Source organism: Manacus candei, unplaced genomic scaffold (genome assembly GCF_025592945.1).
Source record: "Manacus candei isolate 608988 ecotype Guabito, Panama unplaced genomic scaffold, ASM2559294v1 h1tg000171l, whole genome shotgun sequence".
Lineage (NCBI taxonomy): Eukaryota > Metazoa > Chordata > Aves > Passeriformes > Pipridae > Manacus > Manacus candei.
The window spans coordinates 485581-504212 of NW_026138219.1; the positions used below are offsets into that span (position 1 = coordinate 485581).

At 40.0% G+C, this 18632-nt stretch overlaps 2 protein-coding genes across 5 annotated transcripts in view; both read left to right on the forward strand.

Annotated features, from left to right (window-relative positions):
• Positions 1-1183: 1183 nt before the first annotated feature.
• CUNH5orf63 (chromosome unknown C5orf63 homolog) lies at positions 1184-8701 on the forward strand. 4 transcript variants are annotated; one of them, XM_051773559.1, is made up of 6 exons: positions 1209-1860; positions 2424-2490; positions 3241-3307; positions 5226-5346; positions 7472-7528; positions 8268-8701. In XM_051773559.1, the coding sequence occupies exons 1-6, from the start codon at positions 1849-1851 to the stop codon at positions 8433-8435; spliced, it is 492 nt and encodes a 163-aa protein (XP_051629519.1). In that variant the 5' UTR covers positions 1209-1848; the 3' UTR covers positions 8436-8701. The 4 variants fall into 4 exon arrangements, with proteins under 4 accessions (XP_051629521.1, XP_051629519.1, XP_051629520.1 ...); XM_051773561.1 differs by lacking the exon at positions 7472-7528 and having other exon boundaries at positions 1184-1860; XM_051773560.1 differs by lacking the exon at positions 2424-2490 and having other exon boundaries at positions 1212-1912.
• A 6168-nt stretch (positions 8702-14869) lies between these two features.
• The window catches only part of MARCHF3 (membrane associated ring-CH-type finger 3), a 53136-nt gene continuing 49373 nt past the window's right edge, over positions 14870-18632 (forward strand). Inside the window, exon 1 of the mRNA XM_051773556.1 lies at positions 14870-15105. The gene's annotated coding sequence lies outside the window, so the exon portion shown is untranslated. The remainder of the gene's footprint in view (positions 15106-18632) is intronic.

The window sequence follows — 18632 nt, forward strand, 5'->3', positions numbered from 1 at the left end:
TTCCCTTCCTTCCTCCCTCCCCTTCCTTCCTTCCCCTTTCCGTCTTTAATTTCCTTTCTCCCTTTCCATTTTTAATTTCCTTTCTCTCTCCCCTTTCACCCTTTTACCCAAACTGATTTTATTCACTCGTTTTATCCAAAAACCCACCGCCATGCGCTTATATAGCAGCTCAGGGACTAACAGACGGTTTTCCACGCCAGATCTCTAACTTACTAATAATAAAGTTTTCTGATTTCCCCCCCCCCCCCCCCCGGACTTTCCCCGCTCCTTTCCACCACGACCATTCAGGAATGGTTGTGTACTTCCTTCCCTTCCAGGGGCAACGTCACAGCCGGTGCTGCCCCGCGGGCCCCGCCCGCCGCCCGGGCGTTCCGGCGGAGCCCGCGGGCAGGAGGTGGGTGAGTCCCGCCCGGGCACGGGCTGAGCCCAGGCCCCGGCAGCGTTCGCCGGGAACACCCAAGTCCCGACGGCGGGCCCGGGACGCGATTCCCCGGGATGAGGTTTCCCCGGGAGGACTCCTCTGTGCTGATGGGCTCTGGATCCTTCTCTCTGCCTGGGGTATTTGCTGGTTTGGAAGTATCAGCATCAGCAGCCAGGGGTTGTCGTTACGGGAGGTGATGGGGAAGCTTCTGGATACACTCTGTGCCAGCCTGGGCTCGACCCCGGTACTTGCATCATTTAGCTGGAAACTTTCCAAATAGAGATGTTGAAAAATTATTATCGTTGTTGTTATTATTATTAATTTACTGTATATATGAGATATACTATATATGTTATATGTACCAAATATATACACTAAATACATAATGTATAGTATTAAGGTCTATAGTAATGGTATATATTATAGTATACATAGTATATAGTAATATATGCTTTATATTATAGTGTATATAGTATATAGCAATATATACTTTATATTATAGTATAATAGATATAGTATAATTATATATTATACATATTACCTTATATGTAGTATATCATATACATTATTGTATGTAATATATAATATGTATTTTATATGTTACACAGTATATTATCCTGTATTATGTATTATAATATACTAAAGTGTTATCTAATATTAATATAATTAATACAATAGCTTTAATAGATATGCTACAATGTACTAATAATGTATTGATAGCATCATAATTGTTCTATTGATGCTATTAATATATATTAAGACAATAAAAATGTTATTCATATGATGTAATATAATACATAATATAGTATGTTGAAATAGTATATAGTTATATACTATATTAAATAGTTGTATATAATATAAAACATGTGATTTATATATTATATGCATTATACTATTCCTACTGTTGTCTTTGAAACTCTATGATAACTTCACGTTATGATAGCAATTTGTTCTTTATGCAAGTTCTGTCTAGTCTTCAGAAAAGGCCATTACAGCAACCTACTGGATGTTATTAACTTGTCTGAAACTGGGAGTATGTCCTTGAACCAGAGTCTGTGATGGATACCGCTAGAGGGATCACTGAACAAAATGTGCTGCACCTTGGAATGGAATGACATGTTTATCCTTTCTGGGGTGGAATGCAATGTGCTTGTGGCATTTACCCCAGGCTACTGTACTTTGGAGGAAAGAATGCATGGAAACATGCACTGCCGGCTATATAACACCACTTCACAGGAACAAGTGGTATTACTGATGATTTTGAATTTTGAGTTGATGTAAGAACCTGATTCTCCCTGAGAGACCTTTAGAGTTATAGGCATGTGCAAAAAGATCTTTTTGTATTTTGCAAGCCTCCTCTGAAAGATTACTGGGGTAAAAGCCTTGTGAGGATCTCCAGAGCTGCAGGATTTGGTGTCTCCATCCACATGTGCTTCTCGGTCTGTTGTTGTAGCACCTTATTTTCTTGTTCAGCATTTTCTTGTTTCGCTGGTAGGTAATCAAAAGCAGGCTGCCAGGAAGTTTGTTTTCTTTGATGGCCATAGCTGGTTTTGAGTGAGGGATGACAGGAGACAGGTATTTTAAACTACCACTGGCGCAGGCCATCAGCATGCATTCTGATATTTGCCCCCACTTACTTTCCCCATTCTCTTTCAGTTCTAAATCCTTCCTCATATTATTAAAAGGTACATACTTGGAGAAAAAAATCACCCACGCTTGTCTTTCCTTGATTGATGCTAAGATAAAGTTTACACAGATAACTATCTCATCTAAATAATGGCTAGCTTTAATGTCACATTTTATTTTTCCAACAGATGAGGATTTATTGGTTCATGGAAATTCTGTTAACAGGAAATGAGTCCAATTTGGCTTTGCAAAGTAGAGCATAGGCCAAGTCCAGACTCCATCATTTATTAAATCATTCTGTATCATTGTAGTATAGGGAAAGGTAAGTTCTCAAATTTGCAAGCATACTTCTTTGATTTTTTTTTTCTGCAAACAGGTCTTTATGGTCACATGGAGGGAGTCTAAAGAGAGATCCAGAATAATCATGTGGCAGATTTCGTGCAGTAGGTTTGCCTGATGAATGAGTGGAGATTTGCTTTTACCAGCTCCTGACCAATAGCAATGCCACAAGTATAGGGTTAAACCATTCACAATATTAAAAACTGTCAGTGTTTGTGCAAAACCACTGATAGTTGGCTTTATCCATGACATTTTAGCTAAATTCAGTAAAAGAAGATTAGTAAATTCTGCTGAAAAAAATTTCTATGGGGGCAGAACTTTAGTCCAGGTTAAATGCAGCAGGTCTGACTCCTTGCCACCCTAACGATGCTGCCAGGGAAGTCAGGCTGCATTATCTGCACTGTGGGGAACATGAAGCCATCTGACAGTGTCTCACCTTCCCTCAAGGTGAGCTGTTTCAGGGTGCTTTATGCTGGTGGAAGATCAGAGCATGGCTGGGGCCTGGATGAAGATGCGTCAATTTTACAAATCAGGATTAGTCCTTCAAGCCATTTGGAACTGGCATTTCATTATGGCCTTGGTATCATTCTATTTAGGTGAATAAACAGACAAACAGGACTCTATTTTCCTTAGGTTATTTATAAAAACATTCAGCCAGTCTTATGCTAACCCTGGAAACAGCACATTCTTCCTTCACTGGTAGTACTGGTCAATGAAGATTTGCTGCTGAATTCCAAAGGTAGTTTGCTTATAATTATATAAAATTGGTAAGAAAGTAAGGCACTGCTAGCTGATTTCTTTCTATGAGATCTTGAAGCTTAGGTACTGATGCTGTTTTATGTGTTCCCCTCTAGCTAATGTTTTGGTAGGAGTTGTCCCCTGGACTCCAGTTTACCAGAGCATGGAGGTATCAAAAAGGAGGTATATAGGACTGAACCAGAGCCATTTTATACACATATGTGTGTGTCAGGGAGAATGTGATACATGGAAATCTCAGGTTTATTCATTCTACTGTCCACAAAACAATTTGAGACCACTTTCCTTGTTTTGAAAGCACAAAATTTGACTTGCTAGGCTGGCAACAAAAGCATACATTAAAAAATTTTCCGAAAGCAGACTATTTGTTTTTGCATTTTTATCCTGCATGTGAGCAGGCCAACATGCTGCAAATGCTCCTTATCCATTCTGGACATCTGTTATGGACTTAAAAATTCCTAAGTACAACTGAGGCTCTTACTGTCATCCAGGTTTGCATTTTTCCAAAAGGTTCCAAGTTTATTTCTGTATTTAATATGTAAAATCCCAGACAGTTCCCAGATTTCCACGTGGCTATGTAAAATAAATGCAGTAGCTGACAAGGACTGTGACCTTTGTCAGCATGTGCTTGCCAGTCACTTTGCAGTGACAGGAAGTTGCTCTGACTCTAGTACTAGAGAACCTTTTCTGTCTGAAAATAAACAGTAAACCCAAATACTACATGTTGCAGAATACTGTTTTAGATTACTTTATTTATACATGGCCAAAAAGAAAAAAAAAATCTTGTTCTTTCTTTTCTAGTATCTGAAGCTGAATGAATTTTCAAAGCATAATCCCTTTTTTTGCGTTTGCTCTGTTGAATCTTCTTCTGGAAACATGGCAAGTTACCCTTGCCAGAGTCCTCTGGACAAATTAGTGTCTTTTGGCTGTGTAGACTAGTGGAGCAGTGTCCTGTCACCCATTTGGTTTTTCTTGTGGTTGTTGCTTAGATTTACAGCAGATAAGTTGAGAGTCCACTGCAATGTTCTTCCTTGATGGTTATGCTGGCTAAACTGTCCTCTGTAAAACAAAGCTTTGTAATATTAGTACTGAGAGATTCAGTGAATCCACTGGGCTCTTTTTTACTGTACATCCTAAAATGTGCTTACCAGCTGCAATGTAGTCCTGCTCACACTTAAGCTGTTTAAACTTGTGACATTACATGGTGGTTTTGGGGTTGCCTTTAGTAGAACTACAGGGAAGTTGTGCCTGAACAGAAGTAGTTTTGCTTTGTGTAAAAGTGACTTGATTTTCCCAGTGTAAATTCTGGTATCAGGTATCATATCTGATGATAGTCCGCATGCAGACTCCCTTTTGCTTCTCTGTTTTTTGCCTCAGTCCTAAAGTGCTTCATAAAGGTCACATTAAGACAAAAGTTTGCAGGAAGCACTGTTGTTATTAGTGTTCTTATGAACAGGTGACTTCAAGACTCCAGCATGGCACCCTTCAATAACATTAAATTTACTTAAACTCTCAAATCATAAACCCATTAATAACTTCCATAAATTAATTTGCTGTTGCAGGAAGGGTGCAATACTGTGCATGCTTTTCATATTACCAGTTTAAACTGTCTCGGCTGCAGCTTTTTGTTCACTGCAGAAAGCAGTATATTAATATTCTGATTAGGTACAGATTAGTTTTTTGATGGAATAATTTGAGTAAGTAGAATATGTCAGGCACTGCAGCACTTTGCATTTTTAATTATGTAATTCTAACTGGCATCTGTGCTGTTGAAACAGCATGATGCATTTATGTCAACATTTGTGTTGGGGAATTTAGAAGAGGCATTTCCTCAAGAGGTGTTTTGGTTTTTTGAGTTTTGTTTAATGGAACTGCACTTTTTGAGCTACACAGTGTTTCTGGCTTGCTGCATAGTAAACCATCTGTCTGATGAAGGGGTGATACCGTGAGCATAAAAATGCTGGGAAAATGGTTTGATTTTGTGTTATTTTAGAACTGTGATTGAAGTATCACATTTGTCTTAATATTAAATTTCATGAGCTAAAACTTGCCACAAACAAACATTTTATCTTTGCCTGAACAGGATGATGGTGCTTTGTTTTCTGAGCGGAACACTGCAGCTAGCAAGACATTCATCCAGTCCACTGGGGAGACAACTCTGCTCAAACAGTGCAAAGAAGCCGGTGCTGACTTTATTCACCAAGGTAAAAGTTGTTCACAGAATAAAGCCAGGCAAGACTGTGTGTTTATCAGCTTTGACATACCTGAATCCAGGTTAAATGGCTCATCCTTGCTTTTTGTCCCCTTCAAATTTATGTAGCATTGAGCATTTTGCTTTGCTGGTTTCTGTATGCCAGGCTGTTCAATTTCAGCACTACCTGTGAGACTGTAAAATATATCCAAGTAGTGCTGGTAGCACAGGAAGAAAGAGTAGATTTTGCTTTATCCTCTTTTTGGTTTTTTGGCAGTGTTAACACCAAGAGATACAATGCAGGCAAAGGTTTGTCTGTGTCATGAGCAGGCACGATTTGTAAGAATATTTAGAAAACAGATGTGATGAGCAGGAATGGTCATTTGTGAACTGTCACCTTCCATGAATTGTTATCAGTTGTTATCCGCAGAGTTCTGCACTTTATTGTAAAGGATGGCACACAGCAGGTTATGCTGCATTGACATGATTCTCCTTCAAGAGTAGGATAACTAGAAATGCAAAGCATGGAGAATGTTCACATCAGTATGGGTGTTTTGAATGTTTGTTCATTCCATCACTAGCCATACAGGAGTGTTTCAACTGTGTAAAAAATTAATAGGTTGAAAAATAGAAGGTCACCATCTAGTTCTTAATCAGAGCAATGCATGCTATAAAACTATACTTTAAACACCTTTGTCTCCTCCTGCCTGATTCAGCATCAACTCACTGATAATCCAAATGAGATAAGGTAGGGAATAATGATTTTATGTGGGTTAATATTTGGGAAAAAAGCTCTTTGTGTCTTGAAATTTCTAACTGGTAAGACACTGTGTGAAATCAAATTTTCTAATAGCAGATTTTGAGCAGTTTTCTAAAGTGGCTTTTTGTTGAAAGTGTTTTTAAATGTTTTTCATCCCTGATACCACTGGCAATTGCAAAGCAAAATGCAAACTACTTTAAAAAAGAAAGCTCATTTGCACTGTTAGTTTATGCTAATTACCTAGTTTTTTCACTCCTTCCTGTTTTTAAGAATAAAGAGAAAAGAGAAGGCAGAAGGGACCTATGTCTTCTGCAGCCTGTTCAAACTGATAAAAGTTAGCACTACCAAATAGTCTTCCCCTTGCAGTCTCCTTTTTTGACAACAGAAGGATTCATGCAGCAACTGCTTCAACAAAACCTTTTTTTTGTTTTTTTTTGCAAGGTTGCTATTAGTTCAGATCAAGTCTCCTGTTTTGCTTTATTGTGCAGCTGTTTTAGTGCTTAAGCCAGCACAAAAGCAGCAGTGACAGCTTAAAATGGCCACAAAACTGCAATCCAACTATGCAGCATAAATGGCAATTATGTGCAGAAATAAAACTGTCCCTTCCGCTTTGTGTGTTATTTAACAGATCTAGTTGTCAGCCCAGCATATGTTACTTTGGGAAGGGATTTTTACTACCTGAGCAATAAAAGTCCATTTCGACACTGTAATATGGAGAAGGTTGTCCAAAAGAGCTTTATCCAGGAAGCCCAATTACAAATAAACATAAAGCAAGTGATGTCAGAGACTGTTGTGTTCTTCTACTGAAAATATGCACTAATATAAATCGACTTTTTAAACAGATTTTGCTGTTTGTTAAAATAGTTCACTGTTGATTTTAAACTGGTTCCAATCTTACCAGTACCATGTAGTGCCTAAGCTTGCCATGAGAGTAAGAGCATATTCTTTCCTAGAAGTTCCTGAAAGGAGCCTGGCATGTTACAGAACTGATGTGCAGGATTCTGGGATGTTCCTTCCAGTCACTAATATCAGATATACCAATCCCTGCAAAACCAATGAGAACTATTAAGAACACAGCACTGCTGATCTTTAGTATCCTGCATAGGTTTTCAGAGCACAAGGACTTGACTGTGTGGGAAAGACAGTTAAGATTAGTTGTGAATAAAAATAGACTATTTAATCCAAAGTAATTCACATGCAGGAAATTAGAAGTAGGTGTTTCAGATCATGTTTAAAGAAGCTCTAGTTCAGGTGGTTGATACTGGGGAGGGAACCTGTATTTGGAATGATCACTCCTCTCTGTGTATGTTACTTTACTGTACAAGTGACCTGTGTGTTTTACTATATGCTTTAAGCTGCTCTGAATATTTTCCTTTAGAAACCATGCCCTCTATGTGATGAAGCAAAAGAAGTTCTTGAGCCATATAAGAGAAGGGTAATGTATTGCAATGCTGTATAAGTTTTCTATATATAGAAAGAACAGTTAATTGGGATTCTTTCTTTGTAAAAGAAAATTGCTTGGATTTATTTGCACCTGTTATTCTTTCATGGATGACCTCTTCAAGACAATTTCAGCACTGATTTCCATAAAACTCATTATCCAAAAGCATTTTGAGACAACAATGCTGAAATAAGTATTGGCAAACTAAACAAATATACACCTTTTTGCAATAGTTCTTGAAACCACTGCTTTTGTAAATACTGTTGCCTTGCCTGAAAGAGGAATTTACAACTTTCATGAGGCCGGTAATGATATAATTTGGGAAGGATGTTAATAAGTGGGGCTTTGAGTATTTGAGTTATATGTGATTGTAATTTTTGCCATTCTTCAAGCAGGTTTTGATGTCTCTCTTGAAGGATGAAACTGTTAATGGAAACATTAAGATTTATTTCACTCTGCTGTGTTGCTGGCTGCATATTTGTTGTGTTTGGTGTTCACAGGAAAGTGGTTCTACACAGAGGAACAAGAATATAATCCTGAGCTAGGGAGAGAGTCCTTTGTGTTTATATACATTTTGTACTCATAAAATGAGGAATTACCTACAACAGAAAGAGAAAATCCTAAAGCATTAAGAAAACAGCCTTGCATTTCTCAGAAAACTATTGATCAAAAGATAAATAGGCATTATTTTTCAGTGTCCAGTAGGAATTGACATATTTCTTTTCTATCACAGTTTATTTTGCAGGAGGTAGATATTACACTTCCAGAAAACTCGGCATGGAATGATAAATACAAATATGACATACCTGTTTTTCATTTAAATGGGAAGTTCCTAATGAAGCATCGAGTGGACATTAAAAAGTTTGAGGACCAACTTAAGAAACTGGAGTTGCAAAAATGATGAAAACCAGTGAAGAAAATGCTGCTGCTTTGGTATGGATCTGAAAGGCCTGTGCAAAACGTACTGTGCACTGTGTGGAAAACCAGTATGCATTATCTGGCCTTGTGTTTTCTGGAACATACAGTGTCAGTGTGCAGAAAACTTGAGTGACTTGTGTTCTGTTTTGTATTAATCACCCAGTCCAGCTGCACTGGTAGCTCATTTGCTGCTCTCCTGGGCAGGCTTTGCACTGACAGAATAAATGCTGCTCCATAACAACAGATAAAGTGAACTGTGTTCGTATTGGGTTTCTGCGGCCAGGTTTTGGTATCTGGGGAGGCTGCAGGGGTGGTTTCTGTCAGAAGCTGACAAGCTTCCCTCATATCCAACAGAGCTAATGCCAGCCAGCTCCAGGACAGACCTGCTGCTGGCCAAGACTGAGCCCATCAGAAATGGTAGTGACACCTCTGGGATAACATATTTAAGAAGGGAAAAAAACCTGCACAACGACAGTGCAGCCAAAGAGAGGGGTGAGAACATGTGAGAGGAACAACTCTGCAGACCACGTGGTCAGCAGAAGGAGGGGCAGGAGGTGCTCCAGGCACTGGAGCTGAGGTTCCCCTACAGCCTGTGGTGCAGCCCCTGGTGAGGCAGCTGTGCCCCTGCAGCCCATGGAAGCTGTCACATCCACCTGCAGCCCGTTGGAGAACCCCACACCAGAGCAGGTGGATGCACCTGAAGAAGTCTGTGACCTTGTGAGAAGCCTGTGCTGGAGCAGGTTTCCTGGCAGGACCTGTGACCCTGTGGGGGACCCATGCTGGAGCAGCCTGTTCCTCAAGGACTGCACTCTGTGGAAAGGGACCAATGTTGGAACAGTTTGTGAAGAGCTGCAGCCTGTGGGAAGGACTCACTCTGAAGAAGTCTGTGGAGGAGTGTCTCTCATGGGTGGGACCCCACACTGGAGCAGGGGAAGAATCTGAGGAGGAAAGAGCAACAGAGACAATGTGTGACAAAATGGCCACAACCCCCATTTTCTATCTCCCTGCACTGCTGAGAGAAAACTGGGAGTAAAGTTAAGCCTGGGAACAAGGGAGGGGTGGGAGGAAGGTGGTTTTCAGATTTTTTTTTCTCGTTACCCTACTCTGATTTGATTGATAATAAACTAATTTCCCTAAGTCAAGTCTGTTTTGCCTGTGACAGGAACTGGTGAGTGATCTCTCTATGTCCTCATCTCAACCCACAAGCCTTTAGTTGTATGTTCTCTCCCCTGTCCAGCTGGTGAGGGAACTCAAAGAGTGGCTTTGGTGGGCTTGTAGCATCCAGCCAGGATCAGACCACCAGTGTTTCAGGGTGGTTAGCACATGTAAGCTGTAGGTCTCTAAGAGGCTTCCTTGAAGAAGTCTGGGAGTCTATCCTGAGTTCTCATTTGAAACGGAGAAGAGGGAATTTAAGTTAAAAGGACACTTGATTAAACACCACACACTGACTGAAGCAGAGTCATATCTATAGAAAAAGCTGTTTGATAAAGCTGTTACTAACACTTTAACACTGAATAATTTATTTTTCTTCTAGTGAGGTGAATATATGTTGCACTTTATTTTATTTACTGCAGGAAGTTTTGTCAGAAAAGAACCACATTTCAGTTCTGTCTGCAACACAACTACAAATCCATCTATCTCGTGGCAAGTGCCATTTTATCAAGGATTACTGTAGTTACTTCATTGGCATTGTTGGCAATGCAGGGATGTGAAGTAGACAGAATGCCTAAGTTAAATATATTTTCAGGAGGAGGAGAACGACAGATTGAGGAAAAGTCAATTAAGTTAAATAGTCTGTAATAAGCACTGGAGAAAGTTGCTGGTATTTTTGATCTGCTTAATAGAGTCTCTGACATGGAAACTAATCCCTACATGCTGCACTTCTGTTCTTCCGATTGTGGTGATATTCAGTCTTCTCTCATCATTGGTAATTTAAAAATTCTTCACAGATGGAAGAATCCAGACACAATGCCCAGCTGGCACAGTAGAATTCATTATGGACTCTTTAAGTTTTGGAGAATGGTTTACTAAGAAGCCACCTATGGTGAAAATGGGCTGTTCCTTTAGGGCCCTATCCTACAGTGTCTTTAGCATTTGACAGATAATTTACAATCTGATGCTGATGTATTCCGCAAGATGAAAAATTTCTGGGCAGTGGGGAGTAAGAAATTAAAACTTTTTTCCAGTTTTATCAGCTTGAGTCCACTCAAGGCCTGAAACTATCCAAGATTTCCCAGGAGAGAGACCTGTGCCATTTTTATAGCACAGAACTTCAGGTAAGTTCAGCCAAATCATCCATCCATGGTGCTTTTCATCACCATTAGTGGGGCTCTAGAGAAAACAATATCTATACTTTCTGCAGTTCTTAATGCTACAGCCAAACTTCTAACACAAGTTACTGTTAAATAATAGGTCCAAATGACCTCTGTAAGCAAGCACCACTTGCTTTTCTTCTGTAATGTGAGATGGTTTCAGAAGGCCTAGGTTTTTCCTTACTGAGGTTTTGTAGTAAGAGAACTACATAGAGCACTTGTCAACCATAGGATCAAGTGCTCTTCAAAAACACAGCAGCTTTACCTCAAAGATATGGAGGACAGAGGTCATGTGGACTTGCCTTTGTTTTACTTTTAATAAGGTCTGATTTGGTAAGAAAAAAAATAGAAGGTAAAAGCAAACTTCTTAATCATTTTATAAGATGATGAATCCCTTGTTCCTTATTCTCTTAGACTGTGGAGATCTTCTGTAGCCAGTGCCAGATATTCTTCCCCCTGTATTTTGTAATATGATTGCCATAATAGCTTTTGTCTATGGTGTGGCCTTTAACAGTGAAATGAAGGTTTTCCATTAGTTGTGGCTGTGGGTGCTAATAGCATATAACATACAGAGAAGGGGTGGCTGCTTCTTCCAACCCTTCTGGTGTGCAGTCAAAAAAACCCTGCATTGTACATTCCTCAGTCTTATTTTCCTTGTCAACAAAAGTAGCAAAAGTAAACCCATGTGTAAGGAACAGGCCTGGACTCTAGGGTGAAGGTGGTAAAATGCCCTCTTCTCATCAGTTTGGACACAGGGATAGGAGGTGAAAACACATCAATAAGGAGCATTGATGGCACAGTTCAAAGAAGGAGCCATGCTATAAATTGTTTACAGGAGAACTGTTGAAGGACTAGGTGAGGAGAAAAGGTGTGACAGTCCATTTTGTACCGTAGGTGCCACTGCAGGTTTCTCATTGCAAAATTAAGTTGTGTTCAGGTTGGTGGAGATATTATTCCCTTCTCTTTTATTTTCTCAGACAGTACAAAACACTGAAGTAAAAACTCCAGGAGGCCACCCTCTCTTCCAAAGCCATCAGCCCTGCCAGTGGAATAAGGCATTCAATTACTACCTTCACATAAGAACACTAAGAGTTCACATCTTCTAAGCAGCAGATCACACAGAGAAGCCTTTCAGCATCATCTTCTGTTTCCCTGCCATTATCAATCCTAAAAGTAGGAATGTGAATTTGTGACCCTATACCCAAAATAATTTAGTAACCTCAGTGGGTCTAGAACTTATCATCAAAGAGTTAATTACTTTCCATTTCTTTTGACACGTGGGAAGACTGTGTGACTTAGTGGTCTGCCACCTTCATTTTCCAAAGAATAAGAAAGGATGAATCATATGTAAATTGAGTGGGGTTTTTTCTTCTTTTTGCATATAATAAATGCAGCAGTCTCCCAGCACGTGCATCTCTCTAATAAATGTGTTAAAGTATAACACATATATTAAAATGAGAAGGCATATGTCCCTGCTGAATATATACTTACAGAGCACTATGCAACTTTGTGAAAACTGGCAATTTACCCTTTTGACGGTGAGTATTAGCAGGAGTGCAAAAGTCCATAATGCACTATCCCTGTAATGTAAAAACAGCTTGAATGCAAGATGAATTTATTTCCTATTTCTGGCCAATTAAAAGGCACATACACAATGTCCTGTCTTCTACCAGTAACTATTAACAGCAAATACCCACCAGGCTTAGTTGCTTATATGTTCTACTTCTCTGACTCATTATTTGTGTCTTTAAATCGTATACAGTATACAGAAGAGATCATCTCATTTTTTCAAGCATAGAACTCCTAGCACAGTGTCTTCCTGTCCAAACTGGCCTGTGATACATAATCTCAGATGCAGCTTTAATCATATGGCCATCTGGATTAGCTACACGTGGAAGTAAACAAAGCCCCATGTGCAAGTGTTTACAAGACCATATCTCAGTTTTTCTTCTCTTCATTACTTTCCAGACAGCTTTGCCTTGTACTCTACCAATAACATATCTTTTTTTTTTCTATTGTGTCCTGCTGGCAAGAAGTTCCATCCCATTCTTGTGAAGCTGTTTTACCTTGTATACCCAAACCTGAGTCCTTGCAAGGCAAGACTGGAGCAGTGAGATACACCTGAATAAAAAAGTTTCCAGTTAGGGAACTCCAACTGAATACTGATTTGTGCTGCTTCAGCAAAAAACAAAACAAAACTGTAGTAAGAACAACGAAACCACCCTCTGTCCTCTATCCTCACCTCTTGCAGCATTTCAGATGAAACTCTAGTTCTTGGTCTTCATCTTCCAGTGATAACTGACACATGACCAGGATATCCAAAGGGTAAAACGAGTTCCTCCAGAGGACAAATACTCTCAGGAGTCTGTCTTGTCCATGGAATGAACTGCAGGGACTGAGGGCACTCCAGACCTTCCTCATTTTTCCTCAGTGCTGCCTTCTGGAGTGTATATGGTTGGTTGCAACTCTATGCACAGAATATAAACTAAATCCCTCCCAGTCATACACAAATCTAACTGCAATGAGACACAACTAAATCTACTCAGTTTTCCTGAGACAAAAGGACAACTTTTGATATAGATTACTGGGTTTGTTCTTGTAAGTTTGGGTTTTGGTGGGTTTTTTTGCTTTGGGGGAGTGATTTTTTCTTTCCTTTATTTTTCTTTTTTTTGGGGGGAGTGCTTTGAGTTTGTTTGTTTGTTTGTTTGTTTTTGGTTTGAGTTTTGGGGTTTGGATTTTTTTGCCAGTTATGACATTCCCTGAACGTTCCCTGAAGATCTGCTTTCAGGAAGGTGACAGAAGTCTCTCCATCCATTTCCCCAGTGCAGAAAATCATCCTGAATCAAGCCCCCAAGCATTTTGGCCAGGTGGCAGCTCCCAAGCAAACAGCAGAGGGGTAGCTCTGTGTTGACTGTGACATTTAACATCTCTCATACAGAAGGCATATCACAATGAATATGTTTTTGCTATCATTGCTGCTGTGGAAGAAAGTTTGTGGGATAGAGGACATCAATCCACTGGTTTACCAGAATCATTAATTTTGTATCTCACAAAACAGAATGTTAAGTTGAAGACAAGTGCTTTAAAAACATCACTGCAAGATTCAGATGCTTAAAGACAAAAAAAAAAAAAAAAAAGAGTTGGTCAGAAACCACATTTAGGCACACAGGATTGATGTGTGTATAGTTCTAGATGCAGATTTAAGCTTCTACTCTAGGAGGCGATACAGCCATTGCAAAAAGGTCTCCAAAGGTGTCAGGATCACTAAGGTCTGTTGGCAAGGCTGGGATGCAGGTGATATTCTTTAATATTCCCACTCCAGTGAGCATCCACATTTCTGCTCAATTTACCTCATTTGCGTCCTGCTAAGCTATACTGAGTGACTCAAACAACCAGGCTGCACTCTCCCCTTTCATTTTAATACACAGGTGGCACCTGTGTGCTGTTTCCATTTCCACCTGGGAGAGCACCTGTGTCACTGAGGGTGCAAATATAGGTGGGGGTTTTTGTTTCACTAACGAGAAAGTAGGTGATTTCTCCTTCCCTTCTGATTTGGCTTCTAGTAAAATTTCAGTATGTCTTGGTGCTTTAATGTGCACTTGTATCAAGGAAACACAGCAGTCTTATGAAATGCTCTCTCAGCCCTGCAACATTCCTTTATTTCTGAACAAAGCAAGCAAGGCTGAGTGAGAAAGGCAGGGAAATGGAGAGCTATAGTTAAGAAAGAAAAATATTTACCTTCAGGATTCCTGTAGGTTATTCCTTGCTATTTTTGGAACTCAGAGCTGTCATTTTAGATCCAGCTTTAACTGAGTCTCAGCAACTTGGACATTTTCATTGGCATCAACATGAGCTCCACAGGGGCAGAGGTACAGCAGGCCCCCAGAAAAGCTTTTTCTCTCAGACTATCAAGAAACAGCTATTTTAAGGTTTTAACTACTTTGTGACAAGAAAAATTTGAATTCTTTTATTTTTCTTGGGGGGAGCGGTGTTTATTTTGTTGGGGGATTTTTTTGTAGTTTTGGTTTGGTTTGCCTTTTTTTTTTAATCTAGACTTGACTGGGACAGTGTTCCCTTTATTACCAGGACTTACAGAGAGCTGTCGCTACCTCGCGGCTCCTTTGTGTCGCTTCTGCTCCGTGGGTACCGCCGGGGGAAGAAGAGGAGGAGAAAGAGGAGGAGGAGGAGGGGTTGATGGCGGTAGGGTCCTGTGACAGCAGCGGAACCGAAGGCACGGTACGTGGGTCGCTCGGGGTTTGGCGGCTTCTGCTCCTGGCTCCTTGTTTGTTTGGCTGTTTCGTTTGTGTTTTGGAAAGACAGCGGAAGGTCCGTGTGGAGGAGGTAAGTGCAATGGAACACATGCAAATGGAAATGCCTGGCTATGGGGGGGCTTGTGCTTTCTGTTCAGGAATAAACTGCTGCTTCTTTTTTATTCTTATTCTTGTTGTTATTATTATCGTCATTTTCCAGTAGTACACCTGAGGTTTAATTTTAACTCTTTCATTAAAAAAAAGGCATGTAAAGAGTAATAATGTCCAGCTTGAAGTGACATAGTTGAAGGCTCTTTCAGTCATAATTGCCTTCAGGACTTTGGAACAGGGGGATAAAAGACAGTTTCTCTCTGTTATAGAGGTTATACAAATCATAGCCATTTTTAGGATTCACCCTTAGGATTCCATATCCTTTTCCCTTTTTTTCTTCCCACCTTTTAATTGCCAGGGATCATATGGCTTTCTGCAAATACAAGGGGTTTTGAAACTACTCAGTTATTGTACTTGTACATGCCAGAGGAGTTTAACTTTAAATGCAAACAGTTTCTTTAAACTTAGATTTAACCCCGTGTTGCACTCACTTTGGCCATACGCTGCTGATGGTGAATGCAGGGCATGTACCAAATAGTGTCTTAACTCCACAGAGTAACCTAGTTATTTCCAAGTCATGATACAAGTGAGAGCAGAGGATATTTATCTATTAGAGATTACTTGTTTTGACCTTCAAATAATTGCTAATGGCTTAGTCTGCTGCTGTTTGTTTGGCTGATGAAGCAGTGAAGTTGCAACTTGTATTTCTGCATTATTATTTTCACAGTATTATCACAGTGTTTTGGAACTTCCAGATGATGGAATACTTTGTGTGCAGTGGTTATAGGCTCGCTCAGGTACCAGACTCCTCTGGGAACACATGGATCAGTGGCTGCCAGATTTCCCAGTCAGAAGTGATTTTGTTGTCTGTTCTGATCTCTTGCTTATTATAGGCCAGAGGATTTCACAAGTAAATTCTGTATCAAGCCCACTTCTATGAGGTCTTCACTTGCATGTCTGTAACAGGCTCCATGGAGTTCAAGCATGTTTCAAACTGCCTAGTGGCTCACAGGCTTGAGCTCTGAAAGGGTGGGTAACATCTGCTATTTTAAGTGTCTATAATTAGGCTGAGAGATATTTTGAGCTATCAAAATATGGTTTTGCATATAATGCTTATTAAAATACATCAGAATAATCAGGAACTCTTTACATGTAGTTCTTGTAGCATTTGTCCCGGAAGAGCCACCTTCTCTTTGCATGAGGGTGAAACACTGTGGGTCTCCTCCAAATGACTTCGGATTTGCCATTTCAAAGTTCTTTGTTCTCTCTAGGCTGTGGTGCAAAAATGATACCTTGGTTTCTGCTGGGTTTTATTCTGCTTTCCGGAATTTGCTTGTCAAGCAACAGTCAGGTTCTGTTGCACTGTGCTTTTTTAACTGTGGTCTTCACGCGTGCTGTTATCTTTGTATTCGTGTGCCTATGCTGTTTCTGATGCCTCAGTTGACTCTCCTAACACTGGATGTGTGTATGGTTGTGTTCACAACCTGCTTGGTTGCTTTGGAGAACATCAGAAGGGAAAGTAAGTGAGAAAAAGAAAAAAAAAACATCAGGGAAGAGAAGAAACCTGGCATGTTGCCACTGAAATATGTGGCTTATCTAAAAGGACAGTTTACCTTTGTCTGCTCTGTTACAACACCTTCCTGAATTTGTGTAGGATCTCCTCCTCTGCAGTAGATACAAACTCTTTCAGAGATGTGTGTAGTGTCAGAAACTTCATCTACATTTGAAATATACAGATATACAGCTGATATCTGCATAGCGTGCTCTTTGCAATTCTCCAGGCTCTCTTGATACAAATTTTAGAGGGGCTGTTTATGATGACCACCTGAATGGATTCATCCTCACACCATCATTAACCAAATGACATATTACCCTAGAGATGACTCCAGCTAGGAAGAGCTGGCCTGGAAGAGCCATTGTGGGCGTCCTTCCTTTAAACTAGAACATGGATTGTAGATAGATGAGAAGTATGTGAGTGCATTACAAAAGTAGGCACAGCAGATTTCCACTGCTGAAGAAGGTGTCTTCCTTTCCTTATGGAAGCTGGCAGGAAGAAATGCTTCCTGCTGCTTAGACACACAGTCCTAAAGGGAGGAAAATTATTAGTGACACAGTGCAGGAAGGCTTGTCACAAAATCAAAGTACTCCAAATTGTTGAAGTGATAACACGAAGTAGAACACTTATCAAGGAATTCTTGCCTTAGTTCTGTGTCATCCTTGCCGTGTCAGTCCACTCAATGCTGTGCTGTAAATATTTTTGAGTGCCCTTACCATGATACACCTCTTCACACAGCATACAGTCTCGTGTTTTTCTTTCCTGTGACTACTGAACCTATTTTCACATGAATAAAAAGCAACAGGAAAGGGAAAAGAGCTACTGTCTCTCACTTTGCTCTCAGTTAAGCGACGTAGACCAGAATTAATTAATAATTGTAATTATATTTTGTGTCTTGAAGATACTGATGATATTTTCAATTCCAGATTGATGTATCTCTGACTTCCTTTTTTTCCACTGCGGCAACAAAGCCAGCAAAGCTCTTAAACACATGCCTATTTTAAGCCTGCCAGCAGTCCCTTTGACTTAATTCAGCTGAATGGCTGAGGGCAATTGTTTAATATAAAATTCTCCCTGTCCTGATGGCAGTCAAAGTTGTTGTGGTTTTGAGAGAAGAGGAGGGAGGGAAAGGGGGAGAAGCGGTTTATTCCTGAAACCAAGCATGACTTGGCCACAGTTCTTCTGCGAAAACTCTCAAAGAGAGTGTGTGTTAAAAATTCTGATGTCTTGGTACTTGCTTTCATCCTGACACTAAAGAGTTTTGTGGAAAACTAAAAAGTTCTCCCCCTGAAAGTATCAGAACGTTCTGGTTTGGCATTTCTCGGGTGAAATGTTTAGCTTCCAACCTTTTTGTTTGGGGTCAGCATTAAACCCATCCTGAACCCATGTCAGTGCAACAGGCTTCTCTCTCTTGAGCACCCTTGAGTACCCTGAGGGTCCCCTTTCATTAGAGATCCTGAGCTGGTTATCTCTCCTGTGTAACACTGGGATCTCAGAGGTACTCACAGAGTGATGCATCCCATGAACTAAATCCAAATGATTTGTATTAAGAGAAGAGATTAAATCCCTCACTAAATTTTCCCCAGTATAATGATTTGCTATCTTGTGGGTGAACTTCACGTTGAAAAACCTCCATTTTTTATGTGATACCCATTAATTCAAAATAGTTTTAGAAGGCCTTGTTGATTCTCACAACATTTAGCTACATTTATTAGTAATGAAACCATGTGTTTAATCTGTCTCTGACATGTCTGTTTCTGAGCTGGAGTATGTCTACATCTTGGCACTTTAGCATCCTTCCATAATTCCTTTTTTCTGCCTTGAGCTTTTGCACTTCCCCAATTTTTTACCATTTTGCCAATGTTTACCTCACACCTTTTTTATTCCTTGATATGCTTCCCCTTCTAAAATGTAGGCCTGAGCACTCTAAAGAGTTCAGGACAAGGATTTCA